Below are 22,523 nucleotides of genomic sequence, written 5' to 3'. Positions count from 1 at the left end.
TAGACAGAGTAGGAAGTATGCAGATTGGAATATAGAGACCCCAGGCAAGACACTTAAGCTCCATGAGCCTTGGCATTCACTGCATTAGAAGAGGGATAATTTTCTTTCACACTGGCTTTCTACCAGGGCCGGAGGAGGTTAGGAGTATGAAAACGCTTGGTAAATTGGTAAAGCCCCCATGCTCAAATGGTGTAAACATCAGCCATATACTCAGGTGTTCAGGAATACTGTAGGGGTAACTTCCTGCCCCCTGAGAAGCACCGGGACCCCAGGGCGTTTACATTGATGTCTAACAATTGGGGGAAGGGTCACTACTCTCCGACATCCGGTCACTGCCCATGTATACATTGCCCAAATTCTCTGTGGTCCCTTACACTCCCCTGGTTCTGTTTCCACAGCACTTGAGAAATAGGAGGGTCTTTGTTCTGCTGAGAGAGCCAATGCCTTCCAAAGCACGTCACACAGCCTTTCCCTTGCATCCCAGGAGCAATGGAGAAGACATCTCCCCAAGCTGCTCCGCACAGTTAGCTTCTTTCCACAGTTTTCAGCACTGTCATAAAAACGAAATGATTAAGATCTTAAGTTATGCTGTAAATAAAAATTATAGGGACCAGGGTTACTCAGCCAGAAGATCATGTTACTGGTGATTTGGTACACAAATCATGAGCCAGGCACTGTGAAACATGCCATACTTGTTTCCTCACTTGTCCTGATGCCAGCCTTATGGGGTCAGGGGTACAACTAGAGAAGTAACGGAGGCTTGAGGGAGCTAAGGCCGTAACTTGCTCAAAGTCATGTAGCCAGCACAGAGTGGAGTCCAGTGGGACATAAGTCAGTCTGTCTCCAATTCCCGTGCTCTAAACCAGGATGCTACTGTATTGGTGGCTGAAGGGCAGAAGCACCGTGTGCTAAGGGTGCAGGATTGAATCATTATACATTGACAAAGGGATGTTTTCTGGGAATTTCTTTATATAGACACTTTTTAAAAAAGAGGATTAGATCTAATCCCTCTGGAATGGCTTCATTGTGGTCTCGAGTGAAAGGACGAGATTGACCTCTTGAGTCCTTGTAGCCCCGTGATTTCATGCTAGTTAATATAATATTATTAGGTATTACACATTGAACTGTCTACTCTCATTTATTGCCAAATCCCTGTGCAATCTCAGCTAGATAGATAGATTGTTGTACTCAATTTGTAAGTGATGAGAATGTGGCAGAAAGAGGTTAATTGAGTTGCCCAAGATTTCATTGGGAAACTGAGTGCAAACACCAATTGTTTCGAACCCTGCCTGAGTATCAAGTGTGTTGATTGATGTACTTCCTGTCACTCATCCTGTATCTCTGGAAACTGTTCTGCCTTCCCCAAATCTGTTCCATTTTCCATTCTGCCGGAGTGTGTCTGTGAAATCAGGCCCTGGGAGTGCTATGAGATTGCACGGGACTCTCCTCACACAGTCCCAGAAATGTCCTTGCCTCTTTGCAGAACGTCTAGAAAGGCTGGAGGTGTGTGTGAGTGTGAGTGTGTGTGTGTGTGAGTGTGAGTGTGTGTGTGTGTGTGTGTGTGTGTGTGTGTGCCATTAAGATTTTATTTTACAGTGCCTTTGATCTCGAGTGCTTGTCTATAAAAAAGAGAAAAACAACTGTTTCCGGAACTCTCCCTCTTCCTTTTTCTGAGACTGCAGCACGGGGTGATCAGAATATAACTGCAGCTAATAAGGGTGAGGAGCAACTTACTTAGCCTTTGAAATGGTATCAGAGTTATTATTATAAAAGTTTCTACTCCGAGCTACAAGACAAAAGCAGGCATTATCTACTGAAAAATGAAGCAAAAATGTATTCAAGGTATTAGACTAAAATCCAAGTCTGTGATTGATGAATGAAAAAATATAAAATTAACAAGCAGTGACCAGAGAGAACACCATGTATTCATAGCTGTAGGACATCTTTATTCATTTATTCTACATATATTTACGGAGCGCCTTATGGGTACCGGGCATTTTCTAGGTACTATGATACACTCATGAATGAGTCAGATGAAACTCCTGCTCTCATGGAATTTATATTCTGGTGAGAGAAATGGATAATAAAGAAACAAATGAATAACAAGAGCAGCAACAAAATCCATGGCTCACACTTGGCTAGCAATCTATGCTCTGATGCCCACACAGAGTAATGGGGGAAGGAGGGACGGAGTTGAGATGGCCTCCGAGGCGGAGGTGCTCTGGTGAGATGGGGACAGCCACCTGCATGTGTTGGTCCTGTGTCTTTGGCTCATTCTCTGAAACTTGGGTACCTCAGAAGATGGGCTTTGACATCCTGCTGCTTTTTCATGTGACCTCTAGTTTTCCAGCATGTGTCTGGATGTGCTAGTACAAAGGGGAGTCCATTGCTAATTGTGAGATAATTTGGAGGCATTTGGTGATTGACCAAATTTGTTCATGTTTATTAAATACTAGAGGCCTGGTGCATGGATTCGTGCACTGGTGGGAAGCATGGCAACTCCTGTGTTGAGCATCTGCCCGCTGGAGGTCAGTGCGCATCATAGGTGCTGGTCGACAGGTCGTTCTGGTCATTCTGCCATTCGGTTGCTGGGCTTTTATATATATAGATGAGCATTTATAATTCATTAAAAGAAAAATTTTAATAATCTTACCTAGAGTAGATCTCACCTGTTTTAACTGATTTTTCATTGGTATTGACAAATTCAAGTTAAAAGGAAAAAAAAAAAAAAAAGACAACACAGCCCAAGAAACACCCATCACCCCTCTTGCCCTAACAAAACAAATTACAAATCAGTAAAATCCCATGTCCTCCAAAACAGCATCAAAAATCCATCCCCATCAGTTTTCCATGCCCCTGGGCACTAGGCCAGGGCCTCTCTACTGCACAGCTCCGGGGGCACCAAGCTCCCGGTCACTTGTCTGAGGCATTAGTGACTGCAGCCCTGAGCACATAGCAGCCGTGGGGGATGGACAAGACTGAGCACCTGGGGCTCCTGTCCCTGGGAGGCCTCTCCTCTCTCGCTGATATTCTTGGCTTCAGGTCAGATTGCTCAACTCTGTCTCAGATTCTCCTTTCACTCTTGTTGAGGATTTTTTTTCTCTCGAAAAGGATTCAGTTATTTTGAAGATAGCTTTTCGTTGAGTTTGTAGAGTGGAGCCTCTCATTAAAGTCACCTGGGACTGTGTTAAGATGTGATTCAGATTTAGTAGGTCTGGGTGGCGTCTGTGTCTGCATTTGTGATGTGCTGCTCCCAGGTGAGGCTGCTGCTCCTGGTCCACTGACCAGAGTTTGAGGAAGGAAAGCCTCTAATGAAGATAAGCACACCACTTATCTCTGGCATGCTTCTAACGAAAACTGGTTTTGTTTTTTTTATTCCAACTGTTATTCTCATTGCCAGCAATATACATTGCCACAGAAACTCTAAAAAGTACAGATAAGAAAATAATCTATTACCAAGTTACCCAGATTTAGCACATAAAAATACAGAATTAGGAAATAAAAATGCAGGATGAGGCAAAAGTATGTTTTTAGTTGTTAGTATGGAAAAGGATACAATAATTAATAAATAATAATACAAGAATAAACTCTGTTTCATGTACTCACAGCTATCAACCTACTTTTACCCACCTTGTATTTTGCAAATGAAAAATATAATTTTTTTAGTATAAATATTTCATAAATATTGCCTGAGATATTCTAAAATATTATTTGTTGTTTACCTGAAATTCAAATTTAATTAAGTATTTTTATTTTATCTGTAAACCATACCTATGACCATTCTATCTTGAGATAACCTCTTTTAATCTTTTGGCATAGAGTCTTACAGTTATTTACACACACACACACACACACACACACACACACACACATTTATAGTTTATCAATTCCTTACAACCAAGAAGTTTATTGGAGATCCTGTGAATGTACATTTACTCCCATTTTATAGATGAAGAAAGTGAGGCTTAGAAGGAACCAACTAAAGGATAATTTAGCAATGGGAGATCCTGGGATCTAAGAGAGTTCATAGTTGCTTACAAAATATTTTCTTCTTTCCAAACCCAGATACCTTGTTCTTCATTTCACACTATAGTTTTACAATTTAATTTCAGGCCAGGCCATCTCAATTAATGATGCAGTTCAATCACCATGTCCACAATTGGCAATGGTGACCAGGAAGGGATATGAACATGATCAGGATGATTAGTTTAGCATGTAATTGCCTTGATTCTGTGGCAAATTAATGATGGATTCTTTCAATTCCCAAACAGTTCAGCAAGAGGTTGAAAATGATATACTTTTAAATTGCAAGCTTTATGTTAAAAATGAACTCTGTACTACGATAATGAATTCAACTTACACATTTTCTAATGTATTATGTCAGGAGAAACTGCTTTAAAGAAAAATGCGGAGGTAGCCAACATCCCAGTGGCCACCATCCCCCACACCAGCAGCCTTTTCATTATACTCACAGCACATTGGTCAGGTAAACATCAGGGAAATTTTAGCAACTAAATTTTTGCAAGCCTCCTTTTTCAGTCTTGAACATAGTATTGCCTTCTTAAGCTAGCTAGGTGTTACTGCATGGGGCAAAATTGCACAAAATTAATACCGGTTTGATATCAATATTTAAAGCTTTTCAACTTTATTGAGATATAATTGACACATGACATTGTTTTAGTGTAAGGTGTACAACATAATGATTTGATATATGGACATATTGGGAAATGATCCCCACAATAAGTTCAGGTGATATTCGTTACCATATAGTTACACTTTTTTTGGTGTGTGTGATGAGAACTTTTAAGATTTATTCTCTAAACAACTTTTTAATATACAATATGGTATTTTTAGCTATTGTCACCATGCTGTACATTACATCCCCACATCCTCAGGACTTGTTTATCTTATGATTGGAAGTTTGTACCTTTGGACCACCTTCACTCATTTCCCTGTCCCCCTCTCCACCCCCGTCCCAATCACTAGTCTGTTCTCTGAACCTTATCATTCAGCCGCCATAGCTCTTGCTTATCTCTCAAACATTTGTGATCGTCCAACCTACTTTCTTTGTTCTTAGTGGCTCCCGGTAGTTGAGGGTATGCCAAGACCTGTCAGTGTCCCAAAGGAGAGGAAGCTAGGCAGCCCCTAGATGCAGGCTGATTGAAAGCTGGATCACCAGGCAGCAGCTTATAAGTATGTAAAAACATCTCTTTTGGGGGAACACTGCAAGATGGGTATTTATATTCACTCTTTTGGGGGGAACACTCAGAGATGGGTGTTTATGTTCACTCTTTGGGGGGAACACTGGGAGATGGGTGTTTATGTTCATTCTTTGGGGGGAACACTGAGACATGGGTGTTTATGTTCACTCTTTGGGGGGAACACTCAGAGATGGGTGTTTATGTTCACTCTTTGCTGGGCAACACTGAGAGATGGGTGTTTATGTTCACTCTTTGGGGGGAACACTCAGAGATGGGTGTTTATGTTCACTCTTTGGGGGGAACACTGAGAGATGGGTGTTTATGTTCACTCTTTGGGGGGAACACTGAGACATGGGTGTTTATGTTCACTCTTTGTGGGGCAACACTGAGAGATGGGTGTTTATGTTCACTCTTTGGGGGGAACACTGAGAGATGGGTGTTTATGTTCACTCTTTGGGGGGAACACTGAGAGATGGGTGTTTATGTTCACTCTTTGGGGGGAACACTCAGAGATGGGTGTTTATGTTCACTCTTTGGGGGGAACACTGAGAGATGGGTGTTTATGTTCACTCTTTGGGGGGAACACTGAGACATGGGTGTTTATGTTCACTCGTTGGGGGGAACACTCAGAGATGGGTGTTTATGTTCACTCTTTGGGGGGAACACTCAGAGATGGGTGTTTATGTTCACTCTTTGGGGGAAACATCAGAGATGGGTGTTTATGTTCACTCTTTGGGGGGAACACTGAGAGATGGGTGTTTATGTTCACTCTTTTTGGGGCACACTGAGAGATGTTTATGTTCGCTCCCTCTGAGCCCAGGAGGGATAGCTGGTTTGCTACAGTCCTGTTGAATCCAGGAACTCCAAGCCCTGCTGGCCACCAGAGCTAGGCTATCCAGGGTGTGTCCTTTGGGTGGCAGCAGCAGAAGTCAGGCATCAGACATGTGTATAAGCTCTTTCCGGGGAGACACCAGTGACCTGGAGCAGGGTAGAGGGAGAGGGTGAATCAGTGTTTGCCAGCCTCCCAGGTCTCAGAAGACATCACAGACAGTCTTGTTAAATTAGAAGTATGACCTTCAGGCTACAGCTTTTAAGAAATGCAGACATGTCTCTTTCAGGGGAAGTCTGGGAGATGGGCGTTTCTGACTGCTGTCTCTGTTCTGAGCTTGGGGAACAACTTCCACAAGCCTTTGCAAGTCATTAAGAACTGCTTCTTTATTCTCTATAGTCTGATGGATCTTGCAAGGCCGCATTGGCTTTCAGCCCTATAGTTTTGGGGACCCATCCCTTAGACAGAAATCCTAAAAGTTGGGGCACTAGATGTTGGGTCCAAACCCTTCGCTCCTCATGGAGAAGATGGGAGTGGGGAGTTCCCTGGCATTGTCTGTTGCTGTTCTGGGGGTAGGGTAGATGGCAACAGTGCCTCAGCCTTTCCTACCCAGGTTGATAAGGTGTTTTTTTATCCTTTGCTGATGTGTAGTAGGAGTTGCTCTGCTAGTTGCTGGATTCTTTCAGAGGGAATTGTCTCATTTGTCTGTGGGAGGAAGTGAGCTCAGGAGCCTGCTGTCACCATCTTGGATGGGAACACCAATTTTCTTTTTTAAATAACAAATTTGCCAGTTATTTTGGTCAATTAATTAACTTGCTTTAGATAAATGGGAAGAAACAAAGTATACTGTGAGTATTTTGATCTATTTAGTTGTTGCTAAGATTCACCAAAGGCCTTAAGGCAAAGAGTTTTAATTAAAGAAATAAATGGGCAGGAGTCTGCCTGCTCAGCTTAAGAGTATGTTGCTATTTATGAAGTTGGGGTTCCCTTGAATTAATTGAATAAAAGACGTGGCTTCTGTATTAAGCAGTACTCTTTAATGTAGGCCCCAGAGTGCTGACATAAGCTCTCCAAACACATGCCTTCTGGTAATGTTCAATCCTCTTCACTTCCTCCTCCTTGCTTCTGTAGCTTGGGTGTACTCGGCTTTAGGGATAGAAAGATGAAAAGGATACAGACCATGCCTTAAGGAAGCACGATCAAGTAGGGGGGAGACTGACATCTGAACAAGTCATTAAAAGAACATGCAGCATGCTGGAATGGCAATAGGTGCAAGGTACAGAAAGAGCCCAAACAAAGGAGACTGACTCTGTCTGGGGGACAGTGTATCATCAGGCTGTCTGTGGAAGGATTGATGGGAGCTCACCAGGGAAAAAGGAGGGAAAGGACGTTCTAGGCCAAGGAAATAGCAAGGGCAAAGGCATGGTGTGTTTGGAGAAGGGCAGTGTATTTGGTATTCCTGCAGTGTAAAGGCCAGAGCGGTGAATTGTGGGGACTGGCACTGGAGACGTGGGGTGAGTCATGTCATGAAGTGCTTAATGTGCTGCGCTAAGGAGCTTAGAGTTAACACTATTGGCATTGGAGAATCATGAAAATATCTTAAGGGGAATACTTTAGTCAATTATCATTTTATAAAGATCTATCTGATAGTTGTATGGCAGGTAAGTGTGAAAACAGAGCGGGGCTGGTTGGGAAGCTTTGGCACTTACAATATCCTGAGTGAGGGACCAGGGGATGGTGAGGTTGAGCTAGATGTAACAGAGATTAAAGAAGTAAAAATCAATGTATCTTGGATGTGTTGTAGTGATGGAAAAGTAGAAGTCTACAATTTTCAGCACGAGTGTCTTGGTGGGGCTACCAAGGGAGGCAGAGAATACAAAAGAGAGGCCAGGTAAAGGAGAGGATGTGGGGTTGGAGGTGGCTGATAAGTACAGTTTTTGAGAGAAGGAATGTGATATAATTTACACTAAGTAGGTATGGACCGAGCTTGGAAGTGGTAATGAGTAGTATTTTAGAAATTTGGAGTATGAGATACTGATGAAACACCATGTAAAAATATTCCTTAGGCAGTTGATTTATGTGATTGGAGTTCAGAGTAAAAGTCAGAGCTATACACATAAATTCAGGACTCACCGGCATGTAGAGCATCATTAGAGCTGTGGATTAGTTTGCTAGAGAATGAGAAGAAAAAGGGCAGAGGGTACAATTTTGGGAAGCTCTAATATTCATGACACAAATAGAGGAAGGCTAAAAAGAAATGATCAAAGAAATAGGAGAATTAGAAGAGTGGGTGATTTTTACTCTTAAGACATTCCCAATATACTTAGGTGAAATCGTGTTCATTAATAAAAGAAAAAAGAAAGAGAATAAGGAATAGGAGGGTGAAAGGAAGAGGGAAACCGATTTTATTTGACTTCACTCATTTCAGTTTTCATTTTTTATGACAGTACTTATACCGTATATCATAGAGGATTTTCATATTTACATCAGAATTTGGGAGATGCCTACCTCAAAAATTGTTTTGACATGAAAAGCCAGGAAATCTTATATGATATAAAAATAGGCATGCTGGACTACTCTTTATATCATCAAATGGAAAAAAAAAGTGGTGTTTGCTGTCTGAAATTTAAATAGAAAATTGAGCAAATCAAAATTGATAATATTTTAATTGTCTTAGGTAAATTTTTTTTTTTTTTTTACCAGAGTCAGGTCAACTGGACTTTACAACCATCTAAGGGACACTTTTCGTATTTAAGCAGCTCAGTTCTGCTTCTTCAGAAATATACTTAGCCATCAACTGGAAAGCCACTCTCTAAAAATGTAATACTATGTGGAGAAATAATTCATAGACCTTCTTTCCAATCTCTTCCATATATACCCCGTAATGAAGTTACTCTTCCTTGAAGAATCTTAGACTTCACACCAGAACGCTGGCTATGAAATCAGCGTCCATGGAATGATCAGGCCTCATAAAAGTCAGTGAGATGGTGTGGACATTTCCACCCCCAGCACAGAATTGAAGTTTTATAAGATTGTGGTAAAGATGCAGGTGCGAATGCCTGTCCTTACAGAAAGAGGGCAAGATAGAGAAAAAGGCACTGAGAGAGGATGGTCACCTTTACTCTCTGTGCCACATGGCAGCTTAACTAGCTGATTGCCTACTTGGCTCCTGAGCATTTCCAATGACAGCAGTTCCAAAGGCTGCCATGGTGATGTTCATTGGGGCGTATTTCTTTAAGGTCTAGATTCCCCTGGAATTTTTGGTCCATTGGCCTTTCAATTCCTTGGTCCTCTTTGTTTTCCTTATATAATTCAGTAATATCTTTATTCACATTGAGTCAGGTTATCACATTGATTTTGTGACCAAATGGAATGATATAAAATATGCTGTGTGCTCATAATGCATTGATTCATATTTCCCTAGTTTTCAATTCCACAATGAGATGCTTTGATTTACTATTTATTCGGGGAGTATAACAGGAAGAACTGAGGATTTTAACAATCTTGTGAAGCCTAGTACAAACATATTGGCATTATTGAAGGAATATTTAAATAGAAAATATTATATTGCTTCTAATTGCTTCCTCCAGATCATCCTGGAAACTCGGTGTCAACAATATAATTTAGCTGTTACTGAAATATTGCCACCTGACTTTTCACTGCATGCTGCTTCATTTGTGTTAAACATGTCTTAAATAATGGGCTAATGTGTACCCTTTTAAATAATATTTGCTTAAATTTCAGTTTACCTGATTGTCTTTTTCAAAATATGTTTTTATTGATTTCAGAGAGGAAGGGAGAGGGGAAGAGAGAGATAGAACTATGAATGTTAAGAGAGAATCATTGATATGCTGCCTCCTGCATGCCCTCCACTGGGGATCAAGCCCACAATCTGGCATATACCCTGCCCGGGAATCAAAACGTGACCTCCTGGTTCATAGGTCGATACTCAAGTACTGAGCCACACCACGCGGCCTACCTTTGGGGGATCTGCGAGTAAGGTTTCCATCACCATTCTCTTTGTCTTTTAATGAAGAAATATTTTTATAGTGATTCTGAAAATACTTAGGAAGAAAATTTCTAATTGTGACTTGTGCTAATAGAGCTATTAACAAGGTCATCTAGAAAAAATAAAGAAGTTATTTTAAATTGTGGTTCTAGCTCTGTTTTTCATATAGTAATAAAAACTGCTAAATAAATATTAAGCTCTACAGCATATTCAGGGATAATAATTAAAATATTTATCAAACAGAGAGGTAAGGTTACTGCCCTGTGGGAATGGGCCCTGGCCTTGGGTCAGGAGCAAAGCCCTGAGGGCTCCTGGTACAGGTGTTAACCCTTCAGGTGCTGGGTTATCAATTAGTCAGGGTGCTAGGATGGAGCCACAGCTGCAGGGGAGCATTGGAAGGCTTAGGACAGCAGCCATAGAGCAGCCATATAACAGTAGTTTATTTCAGCACAATGTACATCTGAGATTGTAGGTGACATTTTTGTTGGGCGTTTGTTGAGACTGCAGTAGTATAAAATCACATCCCACTCTTCCAAGCTGTTCGTCTGTAAGTCTTCTGGGTATTTTATTGAGGACTCAGAGTGGTGTCGCTGAGTCAGTGGATCTTGTCCATTGGACAGAACGTGCCCTGAAATGCATGGGGTCATCTATATGGGCCAGTTCTTGTCTTACTATTGTATCCCCAGCACCTAGACTTTCTTGACAGATAATCTATATATATATGTGTGTGTGTGTGTGTGTGTGTGTGTAATGATGTGCAATGACCACTGGGGGGTCAGACACTCAACACAGGAGCTGCCCCCAGCCCTCTGGCCCTGATCACCTGATGGGCCTGCCTGCCAACCTCTTGTCCCTGCCCCTGGCCAGCAGGCTCCCATCACCTGATGGGGACCAGGGGTGGGTGGTGGTGGATGCGGGCGGCGCCAGGGCCCTGATCACCCCGTTGGTCATCCCACACACAGAGGGCAATCGTGGTGGCGGTGTCAGGGGGTGGGGCCGGCTGCTGGCAGCTGGGGAAGATCAGCCCTGATCGCAGGCCAGGCCTAGGGACCCTACCCATGCATAAATTTTGTGTGCCAGGCCTCTAGTAAGGAATGAACGAATGATTGGAGGTGAATATCAGGCTATTTCAAGATGTAAGTTTTCTTATTCAGATTTGGTAAGGCTCACAGATTAGCAGACAATTGCTATTGGAAATACAGTTTGTTAGTCACATTCCCCAGAGGAGAGGGCACATTACTCCATGGAGGGGCCACACAGGGAAGCACCTGAGCCGGTTGGGAGGCGAGGGAGTGAGGAGGAAACATAGGCAAGAGCCTTTATTTTGGTTTCACTGGGAAAGAGTAAGTGAGGCAGGGTGAACAGGCTTAGAATTGTTTAGTCTGAATAATTCCAGTGGGCTCCAGGTGTAGGGGCTGTCTGGCACCCAGCAATGGAGCGATTGGGGCCAAGGGATAGTTATGATCCTCAGACGAGGTGATGGGGGTATGGACTTTGGACTGATTAGTAGGCTGATGAAAGGCATGCTCACAGGCTAGTCACCTACCATCTCTAGAAACTGGCTAGCCCTGAAAGGGGCAGTCTCTCCAGGACCACCAGGGCCCCTGATGTCAAAGCATGAGAAACACAGAAAATTTTTAAAAAGCATCAAGACAAAAAAAAAAAAAAAGCATCAAGACAATGGCCACACTTGGGAAATGGTGTGAATATTCCTTTTATCCTTAAAAGTCTCATGTAGGCAAGCAGAGATGTTTTCTTTCTCCTTGCTTTCCACATTTTTTAAAACCTAAGAGTACTTGTGTAAAAGTGTTTACTGATAATAGCTATAGCTAAGATGTATTAAACCCTTACTCTGTGTTTTGCACTAGCATAAGAACTTTACGTGCATCAACCCAATTAGTGTCCACAACATCCCATGCAGAGTGTATAGTTCATATTCTCATTGTGTACATGAGGAAGTAGGAGCCTTGAGAAATTACATAACTTATCAAGGTCACATAGAGTGGCTATGTGACACTCTTATTTTCTGTGCTATTCTCTGTCTCCCAGTCATTTTATTTTATTGTGCGTCTGTTGATGCAGCTAGTTTTGGCAGTGTGATGGGCATTTGGCATGACCTCTGAGGTTCTTCTCACCTGTGTGGCGCCATCAGAGAGCAGGCACCACATAACCTTTGGGGGAATCTGTGAGGAAAGCTTCCATCACTGTTCTCTTTAATTTTTGAGTAGACTGATCAGCAGTCCGTAGTCTGGTGATGGTGGAGGAGCTGTCCTGGGGGAAGGAAGACTTCTTTTATGACTTCCTGTTCTTTACTTGACATTCTCTGAGAATGGGAACTTGGGAAGAAAGAAATGTGTGACTCTGCAAATAGTTATTTCTGCTTTGTGGCATTTGTGCCTTATTTAACCTGAGTGCCACAGATGCTTGCTTTGCAGGACATGGCCTTTAGAAAGAAGTATGTGAGATGTGTCCTGGGGAAACTGAAATGAATGTGCAGAATGTGTTTCAACCCAGGAATACTGACGGGAGAGACAGAGCACCACACTTGTCATATGGTGACTTTCCTGATTGTCTGTTCTGCTTTGTCTTTCCAGCTTGTCACCAATCCTGTTTTGGATGTGCAGGGCAGAGCCCGAATAACTGCACAGCCTGCTGGCCTTCCCATGTGCTGATGGAGGGGCAGTGCCTCTCCCAGTGCCCGGATGGGTACTTTAACCAGGAAGGCAGCTGTACAGGTGAGTGTGTGATATGCTAGGGCATATTCTCTGTGCCCCTGTTTTGTCTTCATAATGTGGCCAGACACTGTAATTAGAAACATTGTCATACCCAGGGGACTAAGGGCTGGGTTGTAAATCACTATCTTGAAATTGTAGGAGTAAAAGGAACAAGAGAAATTCAGTTCTTCCATTAAGGAAGCATGGAGGAAGTGATGAATTAGAACCAGCTTACCCTGTGCATATAGTGAGGGATGGGTGTGATGGCAGGCATCCCGGAGACAAAGTACTCAGGCTCCAAGGCATCTGTGTAGGATTGGGCATTTGGCGTGACCTCTGCAGTTCTCAGCCCCACTTTCCCTGGCTACAGCCTAATAAAGCAAAGGTAAGGAGGGTGGTGGTGGCAGGGCGGGGGGGGGGGGGCATCTGTAATACTCTCAACAATAAAGATTTTTTAAAAAAAATCTATATATATAAAGAGCCAGGGTCTGTAATGACCAAGGCTCGACTGAACACCAGCACAGCGACCCAGCACTGACTGCTGAGGGGGCTGCCTGATCACCCCTAACTGCCTCTGCCTGCCTGCCTGCCTGATCGCGATCTGAGAGAGGCCCACAGAGAGAGAGGCAGGGTCTGATCCCCAGCCTCCATGGCAGCTGTTGATCAGCAGTTGCCTCTCTCTCTCCCGGCTTTGCCAACTGCCGCACCTCTGTTTCTCTCCGGGCCTCCTCGGGGGCTGCTGATCAGCTCCGCCTCTTTGATCAGGCCCAGAGATAGGCCCAGAGATGCTGACTGGCATAGAAACAGACCAATCAGAACCAAATCTGGGTGAAGTGTGAGGAGCCAATGGTTGCCTAGGAGGTGGAGCTTTTGATGCTGACTGACATAGAAACCGACCAATCAGAACCTAATCTGGGTGAACTGCGAAGGCAGAACCTAAGGTGGGCGCTGAGTAGGGGTTTTAAGAGCAACAGCTGTTTGAGGTAAGGTGTAAGAAAGCGGTTCAATTTTTCATGACCGTTTTGGTAGTATAGTGCATATGGCTGGCTATCAGTCTAGTTATAGGGATTATGTGTTTTTGTCTGCCAAGAGCATCTCCTCCTGCTGAAAAAGGCTCCCCTCCCCACACCCCATTTAAGCAATTCTATGCTATATAATCTATACTACTAAAAGGGTAATATGCTAATTAGACCGGGTCGACTGGCCATCTTCCAGACGTCCGACTTCCTTCCAGACAAAGCCATGGTGGTGGGGGCTGAGGCAGAGAGAGTTAGGGGCGATCAGGCTAGCAGGGGAGGGCAGTTGGGGGCGAGATCAGGCTGGCAGGGGAAGGCTGTTGGGGGCGAGATCAGGTCGGCAGGGGAGGGCAGTTGGGGGCAACCAGGCCAGCAGGGGAGGGCACTTGAGGGCGAGATCAGGCCAGCAGGGGAGGGCAGTTAGGAGTGATCAGACAGGCAGAGGCAGTTGGGGGCGAGATCAGGCTGGCAGGGGAGGGCAGTTAGGGGCGATTAGGCAGGCAGGCAGAGGCAGTTAGGGGCGATCAGGCAGGCAGGCAGGTGAGTGGTTAGAAGCCAGCAGTCCCAGATTGCAAGAGGGATGTCCCACTGCTGGTTTAGGCCCTATCCCAGCAGTCAGACATCCCCAGAGGGGTCCCAGATTGGAGAGGGTGCAGGCTGGGCACTGGGCCCCTAGTAAAATAAAATAAAGCAAAGGGAGAGAGAGGTATTTATTTTTTCCTTGACAGGTCAGTCCCATATGTTTTTTAGAGCACTTTCATGTCTCAGTGACAGAGTCTAGAAATTACTAGTTGAGATTAGTGCAGGGATTTTATTGGAATTGACAAAATGCTAAAATGGAAGTACCTCATTGTAGCACTGTGCTTTCTTGTATCTACAGGGGGAAAAGAAGACTAAACACATTCTATCACGATGACTGTTTTATTTCTAATAATACACTTGTTGACACCAGCTTATAGGAAAAAGCCCACTGTTATGAAATTGTATTGCATGTATTTCTAGAGTCAGAAAACACATAGTAAATTTGTAAAATATTTTTAAAATAAATTAATACTTGTTAGATTCCTCTAGCCTCAAACTCCAAAGAGGAAATTTAATGTGAACACCGATTTAGATGATTGAAGATCAATATGATATTTCTTCTGAAATTTTCTTCTTCCAAGTACCTTTTTAATCTCCCCAGGCCCCTGATGGGTTGCTTTCCTTTAAACTCTCTATCACGCTCAGAGGGGAGTGTTTCTGGTTTGTCATTGGTGGTGTCCTTGAAGACCATTGTCTGTCCTGCGCTTTCACACTAGCCCAGTGGTTTGTGTGTGTGAAGTGGTTTGGGGAGTGAAGTCTGAGTAGCTCTAACTCCTCTCTGCCTGTGCCTCTGCCTGCTTGAAACCAGCGGGTGGATGGTACCATAAGCGCCAGGGCCACCAGGTCACTGGAAATATTCTGGTGGGGAGGCAACTCGGCAGGTGGAAACCATCTTGAGAACACTAGTATCTCTGGGATGGGCGTTTTCAAAGTTCAGAGCCTCAGGAATGTAGAAGGGGTGCTGTTTAATGCAAGCCTTCTAATCAGCAGTTCATTTTCTTGCTTGCTTGCCTTTTTAAAATATATATATAACTCCTTATCTTCTTTTGGTCTCTTGCCAGAAGAAGTGAGAAGCAGGTGATTTTATTTGAAATCTGTGCCTTTGCTTTTCACCAGCTCTGTGCCAGAAGGGAATTCTTTGTCATCAGTTCCAGCAAGTGCTACCCAGCTCCCCTCCTCTTGGAACCAGACATGCTTAGACCTCCTGGTCCTTGGCAGAGAGATCCTCACATCTCCTTCTCTGCGCTCACTCCTGCTGCTGCCTTGGCAGTGCGCACGCAGCTGCAGCTGCAACCTGCTTTTATTCCTTGCCATCCTTATCTTTATTGCCCACACCTACTGTGATTCACTTGGTTTTCTTCCAGTGTAGTGCTTTTGTTAATTTGGTGGTTTTTCTGGGGAACACATAGCTTTGACATGATTTTGTCTAAGGAATTGAACTTCAAACGCAGCTCATGATAACCTCCAGGAAGAGGGCTTTTTCTGTTCTCTGTACTTTAATGGAGTATTGCTACCAAAACAGGCATCCAAGTTGTTTCATCTGACTCTAGTGAGAAGGTTCAGTATCCATTGCTGTGCAAGGTTTCCCCTTTGTCTGTCAGGAGTTTGTGAGAAACAAAGTCTCTCTCTCTTCCCCGCCTTGCTGCCTTTGAATCTGGATATTTTGGGGCAGGGGAGTCTTACCACTCACTTTTTTTTGTTTTGTCACTTTGATCTTCACTTCCTTATTTCCGTAGATGGGGATGGTCATGCTGCCCCCTTAGAATGTGTGGCCAATTACTCGAATCTTTATGGTTCTAGATTTCATGTTCTATTCATGGATGGCATTTTCATTGACTCCAAAAATGCACTCTCTTGGTCAGGCCTAAGGATACACCAGGCTTGATCAGGAATCTTCAAGAGATGAGTAGTGTTGCCTGACCAGTGTTGCTCAGTGGTTGAGCATCGACCTATGAACCAGGAGGTCCCAGTCAGGGCACGTGCCTGGTTTCTGGCTTGATCCCCAGTAGGGGGGTGCAGAAGGCATCCAATCAATGATTCTCATCATTGATGTTTCTCTCTCTCTCTCCCTTCTCTCTGAAATTAGTAAAAAATATATATTTTTTAAAAAAGAAAAAGAAAGAAAAGATGAGCAGTATTTGAGTTCTGTTCTGAATATAATTTGTGGAGTTCATAAAATATTTCATGTATTTACATGCTGAGCTGCTAATTCCCATCCTGGTTCTTGTTTTTCCCCCTAGAATGCCACCCCACCTGCAGGCAGTGCCATGGCCCATCTGAATCTGACTGCATTTCCTGTCACCCTCATGTCACTATTAATGGTGGACACTGCAGGACCAGCTGCAAGGACGAGCAGTTCCTCAACCTCGTGGGGTACTGTGCTGGTGAGTGATACTTCCTCAGAGTCTCAGGACCAATGCCAAAGGCTGGTGGGTCTTCATTCCAGGCTTTAACGGCTCTTATACCAGTTTATCAGCTGAGGAAGAGCTCTTTTCTCAGGAGACATTTATTTCACGTCTGGGAACTTATTTCACTGCTTCCTAGCAGACGTTTAGTAAATAATAGTGGATTCAAATGGAATCATCTAATAATACTCTTGCAATTTCTGAAAGAACTTAGAATCTCATATGAATGAAGATTGAAATCATGATAATAGTATCGTCTATGCACGTGGCACACTTTGGCTTACAATAGCAAAACGTATTTTCAACACAATCTCTCTGAAGACTGTCCCCCTCTTATCTACACTATCTCCTGGCTCTTGCTATGGAGAACCTTTGCCATCAGCGCCAGCACCAAAATTTAGAGAAATTAACCCAAAAGTAAATCAGTTGCCTCAGGAGTTGGGATTATTCCTCCTCATTTAGAACCCAGATCTCAAAAAGAAATAAGTTAGGAGAACAGCATGGAATTTGGATAATGATGAAGGAGCCATACAGTGTTTGTAGTCATCCATTCATTCATGTAGCAAGTATCTTTGAAAGTCTACTAACGGCCAGATGCTCAGAATACAAAAAAAAAAAAAAAAAAAAAAAAAAAAACCAACTTAAAAAAAATGCTGAATAAGACAAGGACTCTGTCCCCAAAGAGCTAATAGTCTGGAAAGAGTAAATTATAGGCTAGTGGGTCATTATTTGTTTCCTGACCCATTTTTCTCAATTTAGGAGAAATGTGAAGAGATTTGCTTGTGCAGCTGTGGTTACAGCTCTGAAGGGCTTGCCTGAGAGGCATTCTGGGATGCCGCTGGGCAAGTGGGAAAGATGAGAAAGCCAGAATCTGGTCAGATGCATGCTAGAGGGATTGACTTGGCTGTAGAGCTTGTCCCTGGACAGTAGGAAGTATGGCTGAGTGTCTAGATCATAGCATGAACAGGCACATTCAGTCTGGGATAGCATTGATATTTCAGTTGTCAAGTTTGATGGTGGGGGCACAGCAAGTCAAGGGTAGTGCTCCAAGTATAGCCGATGGTGCCAGGGTCCTGGGGATTCCTTCCTTTTTGCACATGACCTTTGCTATAAACATTGGGGTCCAAAGCCTATAGAAAGACTGAACTGTCAAGAGCAAATTTGCAACCAAAAATGCTGGAATTCAGGGCAAAAACCAGTTGTTGTATGAGTTCAGAGAAAAGAGAAGAAAAATATATGGAAGGCATTGTGAAGGAGGTGGGACCTAAAATTCTTCCTGAAGAATAGCTAGGATTACATTAGCTATTACTAGAGGGAGGTCAGGCAGACTTTCTGAGTGTGGCTCCACCAGGAGACAGGCACAGTGGAAGAGCATGTGGGCCGCTCATGGCCAGTGAGATCCAACTTGGCTGAAGAGCATGGTTTGTAGTAAGGCATAGTAGATGAAACAGTTGGGAAATTTAAGTTGGAACTGAGGAATAGAAAACCCAGAATTTCAGGCCAAAAAAATTAGATGGAATTTTGTGGGCAATACAGTCATGAGAGTTTTGGAGAGGTCAGTGACTTGACTAAAATGGTGTGTTATGGGCAGGAAACGTGCACGCTGTGTGGGAGATAGATTGGAACAAGGCAAGATGAGAGTCAGAGAGAGGAGTTAGAAGGTAGAATCTTCATTATGCTTTTCTATTTCCAACCTATTCAGTGTGTGCACCTTGAAATTTTATGCTGGGGAAATTTAAAAAATAAATGTTTATATAAGGAGATTGGAAACATTTAATTTTTAATGAGCTTTGTTCTCTCCAATGTCCAGAGCTCTCTTTGAGAGTAAATTAAGTGATTAGGAGTACATTAATTTTTTAAGGTTAATAGGGTTCCATTAGAATAAAGAATCATAGCCCTGGCAAGCTTGCTCAGTGGTTAGAGCATTGGCCTGCGAACTGACGGGTCTCGGGTTTGATTCCGATCAAGGGCATGTACCTGGGTTGCAGATTCCCCACCCACGTTGGGGTCATGCAGGAAGCAACCAATTGATATGGCTCTCTCACATCTATGTTTCCCTCTCTCTCTCCCCCTTCCCCGTTCCTTCCACTTTCTCTAAAATCAATGGAAAAAAATACCCTCTAGAGAGGATTAAAAAACCCCCAGCAATGAATAAAGAATCATGGGACTAGGCTATATAACTCTAGAAATCCCTAGCCCTAGAAGAGCAGGTCCACTAACATAGCTTGACTGTCAAACAGTCAAGAGACAAACCTTGACTGTCCTTGGCATTAGGTATATTGAGTATTGGTTTTAAATAAGATAACCATTGTCCAGTGCTTGGATATCCTTTGTTGAATAGAGACAGGTGTATGAGTGTCTAGTATAAAAAAAATTTGACCAGTAATTTCAATTGTTGATCCTTCAGAGAAGTGTATTGATCTCAAAGTTTACTTTTTCAATAAATATATATCATTTCCAAAACAACTCCCACTTCTCTCTGCAGCATTGTAATGCATTTGTTCATTTACTGCTTAATCAAATATTTATTAAGCACACGCTTCATGCCAAGCACAGTGCTTGGCTCTAGGGATACAGATATGAATAAGATATAATGCTTGCATTCAAGAAACATAGAGTGTAAGAACGAAGGGGATGTGTGTTGAATATGATATTGCTGTGGATATGAGATAAGCCTGTGGGACAGGACTCCAACTCAGACCAGAGGGTATGTGTGTGTGTATATATAGAGTGGATATAGAAGGCTTTCTAGAACATTTCATAACCCTGAGATGATTTTTAAATATTGAGAGGAGTTTGGAGATTTAGAAGGAAGAGCATTCCAGAAAATGGTCCAAAGAATATTATCTCTTCAGGCACCAACAAAGAGTTAAGTAGAATGCCAGGCCCTAGCATGGGAGTGGTGGGACTTGAAGCAGAAGGAAGCAGAACCAGTTCATGAGGCCACTGTATTTTCTGTGTAAGGAGGACATACTTTCTTATCAAGGCTGTGGGGATCTCTTGAAGGTTTTAAGACATTATGGAGGCTGCTGTTTTATGAGCACAAATGGTCAAATAGTGGCGATTTCATATGGTTCAACCTAATACAGTGCCCACCCCCCCCCCTTATCTGTGAGGGAGGCATTCTAAGACCCCCAGTGGGTTGTACCAAACCATGGATAGTACTGAACTATACATATATATATATATATATATATATATATATATATATATATATATATACTATGTTTTTTCTTATAAATACATACCTTTCATTTAAAGAAAGTGCTGTAAGGCTTCTCTTTGGCATATCCCAATTGCCAGCATCACTACTCATGCTCTTTGGAGCCATCATTCAGTAAAATTCGGGTTACTTGAACACAAGACACTGCAATACCACAACAGTCCATCTGATAACCCCGATGGCTACTAAGTGCCTACGGGGCAGGTAACATAGAACATGGATATGCTAGACAAAAGGATGGTTCACATTCCCAAAGGGACCGTGTGGAACGGGCGAGACGGTGTTGACTGGCACAAGATTTCATCATGTTACTCAGAAAGTCATGCTATTTAAAATTCATAAATTGTTTATTTCTGGAACTTTCCATTTAATATTTTTGAACAGGGATTGGCCAAAGTTAACTGAAACTATGGAAAGCAGAATTGTGGAAAGGGGAGCTTACTGGAGAAGCAACAGAAATTACTGATCTCTTAACCCTGGGGGCTGAAGGAGAAGGAGTTTGGGGGATGATTTCCCGATTTCTGATCAAGTAAATTCAAGGAATGAGAGTACCATCTACCAGAGGCCAGAATAGGAAGATAAGATGTTTGAATTTAGACACGTTGAATATGGGGTGACTGTTAGACATCCAGGGAGAGCTGTCCAGGAGGAGGTTGAAGACCCAAGTTAACAGGTGTTTTACTGGAACCACCAGGAGCTCATCTGCTATCTTTCTTTTACCCTGAACCTAAGGTGCTAGAATGTTTCTTTCTTTTAACTGAAGTCTTGCTTTAGTCAGGTCAGAGTTAACCTCATGGAACATTTCAATGACTTTTATCTAAACTCAGGAAGTTGTTAGGAAGAGTCTGGTGATGATCAGCAAAGCAGAAGAAAATCCTCCCCAGGCAGTGCCATCCAGGGAATGTATTTTCATCATCCTTGGGGAGTTCTGGCACAGTGAACACCCCAGGGAAGGGCCTGTCTGCTCCCTCTATCACGTGTGAGATTTGCACGGTGGTGGGATTTACTCACAGGATTTATATCTATCTGAGCTGCACCTCTGATCATCATCACAGACCTCTTAATTGCACTTGGCTGTTTAAGAAAGAAAATTACATCTAATCTATCACACAGACAAGAATAAACATATCCTGGGAACAGGTCCAATAACCTTAATGTGGTTATCACATACAGAGATGTCATATGTGTGGGGAAATTTTTTCCCTTTAAGTCTATTAAAGCAAATATACAGTTGGTGAGATTTACTAGTAGACCAGGACTGAAGGTTTTCAATAGAGATAAATGCACTGGGGTGAGAGGCAGGAGCGGATAAGATTACAGCAGACATGGATAAGCATTGCGGAAAGCCAGGTTTTTTCTTCATAGATTTTTTTCTTAGAATTTTGCACACATCTCAGCAACATTATCCAAAAATTCCCAAGTCTTAGGTGCTTCCTCCTTCTGTTTTTTTTTCAGCTAAATATTTTCTCCTACTTATAGAAGACGATAGAAATTAAAAAGAAAGCATGAGTGAGAAATATGCAAATGCAAGAGCAAAATAGAAGAGTCTTGGACTTTGAGGCATGGCCTAATGGAATGGCTATACTTTGAGTTCTTATGTAGAAAAGGAGATAACACTGAGACTAATACTGTAGAGAGGACAAATGGAAATTTATAAACAGCTGATTTATTAGGGTGGTGGAATCCTGGGGGATTAAAATTTTGTTTGCTTATGCAGTAATTTTTTAAATACTGATTCACTTCCTTCATAAATCTGAGCCAGTAAGCAAAAGGAGACATGTCAGTAAAGAACTACTACTCTGGGCATTTTCATATTGTAATCCATGGTACTCAAGTCCTAGGCAATGGTTAGTAGGTGTTATGTGCAAAACAGATTCCTGGCTACATAAATTTGGGAACCTCTGAGTTGAATAACTTAAGCAAATTTCTTTATTGCAGGGTATCTCAGAACCTTAAATAAACAGATGTGAACTGTGAATCTCTAAGATGAAGGAGGCTGGACATTATTTCCCAAACATTTAATTGCATATCCCTCCCTTCATTTATTATAGCCTCTCACAGAGTTAACCAGTGTTTTGCAGAAAAATCTTTGGAAATCCCTAAGTGATGTTAACATGTTGAACAATTTGTTGGCACTCCCTAAAGGTAAAATGAAATAATGAACTAGTCCTCAAATTGTGTACTTCCTTCCCTCCCTCCCTCCTTCTCTCCTTTCCCTCCTTCTCCTTGGTGGGCAAGCAGAGGATTTACAGAGGAGACTCTTTTGCCTGCCAAAGAGCACTGAGGAGTAATCAGTAATGATCCTCCAGTGTTGGGTCTGAGAAATGTTTGCTCTCTGAACCTGCGTGAAGCCATTTGTTGACTGGTGAGAAAACCTGTTAACATTTTTCTTCCAAATCATAAAAAAAAAAAGCCTTTTGAGCCCTTTCCATGATTTTCTCCATTTATTTTCATCATTTCTGAAAGAGAGCCCTAAAAAAAGTGGTGCAAAAGTTGAAATGCAGATTAAAAGAGCAACAAATCCTTATTTTGGAATCAGCTGCC

The 22,523-nt window shown here is 42.7% G+C and overlaps 1 protein-coding gene across 2 annotated transcripts in view; it reads left to right on the top strand.

Annotated features, from left to right (window-relative positions):
- FRAS1 (Fraser extracellular matrix complex subunit 1) overlaps positions 1–22,523 on the top strand; it is a 439,997-nt gene that overhangs the window by 239,370 nt on the left and 178,104 nt on the right. For both annotated transcript variants that reach the window (XM_079772302.1, XM_079772303.1), the window contains exons 19-20: positions 12,634–12,774; positions 16,592–16,735. In XM_079772302.1, coding sequence (XP_079628428.1) covers positions 12,634–12,774; positions 16,592–16,735 — 285 coding nt within the window. The remainder of the gene's footprint in view (positions 1–12,633; positions 12,775–16,591; positions 16,736–22,523) is intronic.

Source organism: Cnephaeus nilssonii (genome assembly GCF_951640355.1).
Source record: "Cnephaeus nilssonii genome assembly, chromosome: 1".
Taxonomy (NCBI): Eukaryota; Metazoa; Chordata; class Mammalia; order Chiroptera; family Vespertilionidae; genus Cnephaeus; species Cnephaeus nilssonii.
This window is presented reverse-complemented; position numbering and strand designations above follow the sequence as displayed.